Source organism: Harpegnathos saltator, unplaced genomic scaffold, assembly GCF_003227715.2.
Source record: "Harpegnathos saltator strain DR-91 unplaced genomic scaffold, Hsal_v8.6 scaffold61, whole genome shotgun sequence".
NCBI classification, from domain to species: domain Eukaryota; kingdom Metazoa; phylum Arthropoda; class Insecta; order Hymenoptera; family Formicidae; genus Harpegnathos; species Harpegnathos saltator.
This window is the reverse complement of record NW_020230438.1, coordinates 1,295,622-1,303,214: the sequence shown is the minus strand read 5'-3', so window position 1 is coordinate 1,303,214 and position 7,593 is coordinate 1,295,622. Positions and strand designations below refer to the sequence as shown.

The 7,593-nt window shown below is 36.8% G+C and overlaps 1 protein-coding gene across 1 annotated transcript; it reads right to left on the bottom strand.

The window, feature by feature from the left end:
• Nucleotides 1–1,168: 1,168 nt before the first annotated feature.
• On the bottom strand, nt 1,169–3,661 carry LOC105182615 (fidgetin-like protein 1). Its single transcript, XM_011140174.3, has 2 exons — nt 3,204–3,661; nt 1,169–3,129 (listed from the first exon to the last, which is right to left on the bottom strand). The coding sequence occupies exons 1-2, from the start codon at nt 3,374–3,376 to the stop codon at nt 1,308–1,310; spliced, it is 1,995 nt and encodes a 664-aa protein (XP_011138476.1). The 5' UTR covers nt 3,377–3,661; the 3' UTR covers nt 1,169–1,307.
• Between the last annotated feature and the right edge of the window lie 3,932 nt (nt 3,662–7,593).

Below are 7,593 nucleotides of genomic sequence, written 5' to 3'. Positions count from 1 at the left end.
TTGAAAAACTTTAACCTTCGATATCTCCTGAACGGCTGGAGATACAGCCCTGTTTCTTGCACCAAAATATAGTCCTCTCAAAACCCTACATTTTCCCGTAAATTACGACTCTCATCTCCCAGTAGAAGCGGAGATATCAACGGTGAAAGGTTGGAAAACTTTAACCTTCGATATCTCCTAAACGAGATACAGGAACACGCTTTTAATTTTAAATTATAAGTGAAATCAAATTTTTTTAGTCACTAATTGCTCATTGAGCGGTTTTCTCCATTGAGCGCAATGATTGTTGACGTACTTATGTCATACCACATATATTTCATTTCTGGCATTTCGTTGTGAGTTAGTGCACAGGCGTGCTCCGCAGGTGGAGCAGTAGCTCTCATTTTTCGCGAGTCGGGATGCGTCCCGAAAGTCATTAAAAAAAAGTGACAAACTTTATGTTCGCGACCGTACACTGAATGCGAGTAAGGCTTGTTCATAGTCCATTGTTTTCATTTAAGAACATCTTAAATAAGTGTTAAAATACTTCTTGACTAGTAGAATGTTTTATATAACATCCGTACGGATTGTTTGTTACTAAGAAGTTTATGAAAATGTATTTGAAACAATTTTAAATATAAGAACGGACTATGAACAATCCTTAATCGCACTCAGTGTGCACCAGTGCAAGCGACTTAATTCGCTCGGACTTATTGCACTAATGCAGCGATGCAGAGGAAAAGAACCTAACCTTCAGGCTGTTCTTTCCTTCCAATATTCACTGTCAGCATTGAAATTCTATAATATATGTGACACAAACTATGTATTTTTAGTACTGGCAGTGAATTTCGGAACGCAGCCTAAAAAGATGGAATTCACTTTCTACAGCTTCTAGTTAGCGACTTTTCCTGCAATAAATTCCCCTATTGGTTATCAGTACTGAAAATAGATAACCCGTTAAAGATATAAAGTTATGCGCGAACTTTGAAAGACTTGTTATAAGTAATTCGTTTCCTTAACAAATATTGTGCTTATAATAATAATTCTTATCATAAAGTTACTGAATTTATTTTTTCATAAAAATAAGGAAATAAACATAAAAAAATACCAACATAGAATAGAAAATTAAAATAATTAGAGAATAATGTGACTACTGTAATTCATCATTTTCAGAAATCTATTTCTCATTTTATACAAAGCCCTGTACTTATTACAATACTCGGCGTTACAAAAATAAAAATATCTTAAAAAATTGAACAATATTTCATAATAATTTATACATAGTAATTTATTGTAGCTCATTACTTTGTAGCTGTTTTTTTTTTTTATTACGCTTTATAAGTCTGTGCAGTACCAGATCCATAAGTACGATCCCATTCAATGTAGATATTCAAGTCTGACTGCGATACACTGGGTCGCACATTGATCAGAGCCTCTTCAAAGTCACTATTTGTAATATGCCTCACCTCTTCCATCCCGATATCTTCCAATTGACTAAACGGAATACTCCTGATCGGCTCCATGCTGGCTTCTTTACATAAATTTGTCATATCAGCGCCAGAATATCCCGCGGATCGTTCCGCGATTCTTGTGACATCCTCTGAGGTGAGATTATGTCGCACCGAGGCCAATAGATTGTTTATTATCTGCTCACGTGCTCCTAGTCCTGGCAGTGGCACGTATAGTCTCTTGACGAGACGTCTTCTCGCTGCCTCATCCAACTCCTGCGGTCGATTGGTCGCGCCGACGATAAGGATACGGTCATCGTCCGACGTCGCCGCACCATCTAGCTGTACGAGAAATTCTGTTTTCAATCTCCGAGAACTTTCATGCTCCGTCTCGGATCTCTGCGTCAGCAGGGAGTCTATTTCATCGATAAAGACGACCGAAGGCTGATGGACTCTAGCTACCGCGAACAATGCACGCACCATCTTCTCACCTTCGCCGATCCATTTGGATGTGAGGGAGCTTGCAGAAATTGAGAAGAACGTAGATTTACTCTGTGAAGCTATACATTTGCCGATGAGAGTTTTACCAGTTCCCGGCGGACCAAAGAGCAAGATACCTTTGGGCGGACGACGTAGACCGGTGAAGATATCCGGCCGTAACATCGGAAATACCACGACTTCCTTGATGATTTTCTTGGTGTATTCCAGTCCCGCGATGTCGTCCCATGTTACCGATTTGTCCGAATCCATGATTTCATTCCTGATCAGTTCGATCATGTTTGGATCGATGTTCTTCAACCTCTCGTCCTCCACTTCCTCTGTACTATTAGCCCCATTCTGTATCCGAGTATTGTGAGTCTCCGACTTTTCTTTGTCTCGTTTGAACGGACAGACAAATTGAGAATTAATCGTAGCTCGACCGCCCAGAGTTTTTTTCGGTGCTCCTCGGTTGTTTTTCATTTCTTGAATATACAATTCATCTCTGGCACTTCTGAAGGCTGAATCGATCGCATTCTGTTGTGCTTCTGCATCTTCACCATTAAGCTGCTGGATAATAGTAGTTGATTTGAATCCTGGTGCATGTATGTTCGATGGTTTGAATTTTTTAGTTGTACCATAGACATCGTTGTTGATTGGTTTAGAAGGTACTTTTTGTACAAACTTGTTTAAATTTTGGTAAGACCGACTGTATGTATTTGACTGTTTAGGTGCATTCTCTTCAGTATAACTTACATGTTTATTAAAACTTTTGCTTCCAGAAATATTTGTGAAATATGCAGATATGTTTTGCTCATTATTAGACTTTACTGAGATTTTATTTCCATTTGTCCTTTGATTAGAAGTCGCTTGTAATTTGCTAGTACTTGCTTGCATCTGTAAAGGGATTTTTCTATTTCTCTCTCGTGATGCATCTTTCTTTTTTTTTGACTCGTTTATTAATTTCTCTATATCCCTATCATTGTAAGATTTTCCTTTACAAGACAAAGTATTGATTTTTTGGCAAGCTAAAGGTTTTATAAAGTTCAATGCATCATCTACATTGTCCAATTCCGATTTCCATTTCAATGGGTCATTTTTGGTATCTGATAGTTGAGATTTAATCTGTTTCCAATAATTGTTCACTCCATCCTTGTCTTTCATCAGAGTGTGATAGTCCTCAAGACTGTTTCTAAGTAATGCTGCTGCAGTATCTTCTGAATCACTGTATAATATTTTATGAATAAATAAAGCGTTACATGATAACTTTAATATTGTACAGAACTATATTTTACTTACAATAATTTCGCTGTCATATACTTCATGGCAAGAGATCTGCGTTCAATATCAGCAACTTCAAAATTATCTTTATCTTGTTTGGAGAATTTTAGTATGTGATATACAGCTAGAAGATTATTCTTTTCCTCCCTCAGGCTTTGTGTAACATGTTGCAAATTTTTATTAGAGCTCATACTTATATCCTAACGACTGTTACTTTTAGATATTTAAAGTATTCACATTAGAAAATAGAGCATTATGTAAGCTCTACCATGTTTATATTTAAGTTTTCTTCCTTCTTTTCTCTGATGATATCCTTTCTGAATATTTAACTCTTACAGAACACAACATCAAAGTTGATAGTTTTATTTGGCTCGGAAATTTCATATATCTGCACGTGACACTTGCTGCTGTTTTGGCACAGAATATCGCGTATCTAGAGAATATACTCCAATCACTGTTGAGCCAACGTAACACGTTCATTTCATTTAGTGTGATTAGCTACTGAGTGACAAGTCCTATGATAATTCAGGGAACATTGTTACCAACCGTCTCAGATACAAGCAGTATGAATTTCACGATTTGCAAGTATTTCAATATTTTGACTATACTTACTTAATAATTACGATTACTTAGTAAATAAGATGATTGAATCCGAATTTTATTATAAAGAATTTTCATCTCTTTCAATCATTGAGATTAGTAGAAAGGATAAAAACTTATCGATATATCGAGCGCTGCAAATCGATATTTCTACGTTGATAAGTTTGAAGTTGGTTTGAATGCGCACAGCTGGCGCCAAGTGCACAGTAGGTGACCGGTGGGCACAGAGCGTGTATAACATAGCAGGCATCTGCAAATTCCGCAATGTATTTCGTAAGTAACATTAGCATTAAATTGGCACTTAAGTCATATTGTCGATCAAATCGTTGCGGGATAATAGATAAAAGACATACACCGAACATCGTGTGTATCGAGCTGGAAAGCTCCGATGCTCACCGATGCACGTTCCCGTCCAATCTCGAAACAATGATAGATGCATAAAGCCGTACAACTCGCGCAGTTCATAACGACTTCTGTAATTCATACACGACGCTGATGAGCGATGCAATTTGTATCGCGCGGGAATGCTCGTCTGCGGCGCGCACCAGTTTCGAAACATCTAATTATTATAACTGTATAAACTTTACAACGTCCATTGTGCCCGTGGCTTGTTTTGCGATGAAGTGTTAACAGAGATAAACCTGTTTCACACTTCGAACGGATTCGGCGTTGTGCGAGACAGTAACATGCCAAAATTGAAATATAAATCCAAGAGCGTTTCATGAAAAAGACGATTTGATTTCTGTCGAAAAGTTCGACCGGATAATATCTCAGTGGATGTTAGGAAAGCGTAGGAAAGAGAGAGATCATACGAAGATCTTAAGAATAATAAAATAAGAAAGAAAGAGATATAAAATCCCCCGAAATGAGAAGAACGAAACAAAACATTTTTCCGTAGATTTGCTGTTTACTTTCAAAGAGAGAGAGAGAGACCCTATTTCTCTTTCGAATTGTTTGATTCATCCACTTTTTGCAGGGTTTAGTGTGACTCCTGAGACTCAATTCATCGTGTGAACATGAGCGGTCACAACCGCTCGCCGCCATGTCGTAGATTGCGATACAAGGACGATCACCGCGGAAACCGCTACGATGGGGTGAGTGTATAGTTCCATTGTTCCATTGGGGTTACATTTGATCGCCACCGCAATCCGCGGTGTTTGCGTTCAGAGACCCTTAGACTATTGAGCTACTGGACACCTACAGGGTGTTCAGTTTCGAAATTCGCGCGCTTAAACTCAGCTAATTTTGGATAAGTTTCCTCCGTGCGTTCTCTCGAAATCACGTAACGTTAGAATCAGGCTCGAGGCAAAATCTATTTCTGATTGAATTAGAAAACGAACTCGCGAAATTAAAACCTGAAGATAATTGGCACATTCCATAACGGCATGTGATTTGAAAGTGCCAGCGACGCAATTGCAAAGAGGAGCACACACACACACATACACACGCGCGCGAAATGACTTTCGTGTAAGATTAAGCGCGTTTCTCCCGGTAAGAGCTTATCGCGCTATGTACAGAGATAATAAGATGCTGCAGTCTCTTTATTTCAAACTCGAGCCCTGTTGGCTGTGTAGAATAGGGCGAGAATTTTTCTCTATATCCACGAAGGACGTCAGTATATACATATATATATTTCTATGCGTTATAATGAAACGGGATATTGCGTGACGGTGATAAAACGCGCATACTTGAGACGTTAATTAGTCGCCTTTATCTTTAGCATATAATAGAATATTTCGAAAAAAGACTTGTACATTGAAATGTTGATTAATATAAAATTAAAAAAAGAGAATGTCCATTGAATAAGATGCTGAAAATTCCATAACATTTTCCAACGATATGTGTTTATATATTTTTAATAACTTAGGGGTTGGCGTGTGATAAATGCAAGATTTTTTTCCATATTAATTGCAATAATTATTTTTTACTTGTTATAAAATATACTTTCCATTATATTCGTGTATATAAGAAATTACTTATTTTACAAGATGAGAAGTGTTATTATAAGAGAAGTACATAAAAAAAAATCGAAGTTACATATAGCATAAGGAAGAGAGGAAAAAATTTGCTGAGCTTCAAGAAACGAGGAAAGTTAATGATTACGTCAGAAATTTCTATAATTATGTAAATTTACCAAAGTCCAAGTTACATATGGAATAGGTATGAGATCCGCTCTTGGCGGATCATAGAAATCATAAGAATTCTGCCGAGTGTGCATTTGCGTTTCCCTAATGGTAATACGATAAAACCTCGAAATATCGAACGTCAATATCGTTTCAGCAACTTTTGTAACAGGCATATAAGAGAAAAAATGACATCTCTTCTGTCATATACACATCAGAAACGGACTTTTAAAGTACAAAGTTTACATTCGCGAAACGGACATATAAACTTCTCCTGAGAATTTCTCGACATCATGTAGGAAGTACAATATCAGAAAAATTTATATTACACACGCTGGTAAAGTTGAGATAAAGTTGAATTTGTGGTACGTTCCTTATAAAAGAAATATACTTTAGCATACTTTGACTCTTATTAAAAAAATTATATTATCTCTTAGGATTATTAAAATTTGGGAAAAATATAGAGGAAGAGAGAGGAAAAGAGAGAGAAAGAGGCAGAGGCAGAGAAATGCAAGAAGTATAAGGATATAAATGCACCAGTTGTTTTCCTCACAACCCCGAGTAATTATGTTGATTCCTCCTGGGGAATTGAATTATTTAATTTTCTTAAAAGAATTAACAACTTTCATGCACGCAAGAACTGTAAAGAAAGAACTCTCTCTGTAGAGAGAAATACAAAATAAAATATCCAACAATCGTATTGAATCGATATTTGCCGCAGAGTTTCGTAATTAAAAGATCGAGGAACAGGTAGAAATTAGCGGGATTGGAAGAAGTTAAAAGCTGAGGAAGTGACTGAATTTTCTTTATAACAAGACCTTGACATCGATCCCAACATCGACCCGAGAGAATTCGCTAAAGTTCCCTGAATGTAGATTTTAACGGTCATAAGACACGCCAACTAAAGCATACTTAGCGTCGATGAATTTTGTGATTAGGGGTTATCAAGCAGCGACGATAATAGTGGCTCGGCTCGGTTTACAATTTGGCAATTCACCAAAGCGTCCAAATTGATTTAATTCTCGGTGATCAATTTTATCTTTTATCACCGATCGGCAATATTTCGCCCTTATAGCAATTTAACCGTACTTATTCGCTACCATATAGTCATCGGCTGTAACTCTGAGTGAGAGAATTTATGAGCTATTAATTAAGGTCAATTTTAGCGGAAGCGAATACGTAAAGAAAGTAATGACATTTTCGAAGCAGAAAAAGGCATCAAAGAACCTTTTACGGTAATTTTGCTCGGAGATATATAATATATAGTTTTCTTTTTTCTTTTGAGTTTAACATTACACACAAATGAAACGAGAGAGAGAAACGTTCTTAATTTAACAGTTTCTTGCTTCATTGTTATCAACATGTATACGTATATTTTGTTATACTGACTTACATTCACTCTGTTGTGTTAGTAATACTTAATTAGAATAAATTACACGGTCTGTTAGACAGCGGCTTTCGTGCAGCAGACCGACCTCTTTTTGTGACCAGAGAGACTTGTAACGAGTGCGCCGCGCTCTTTAATTCTAAGGGCAGGTTGTTCCACAACTACTTGGTAAGTTAACTGATAATTAAATCATATGTCTGTCTTTGTTTATATGGAAGGAAAGACAAAGATAAACATATGATTTAACTATCATATTAACTATCATATTAACTTGGTAAGTTGACTATACAGTCAACTT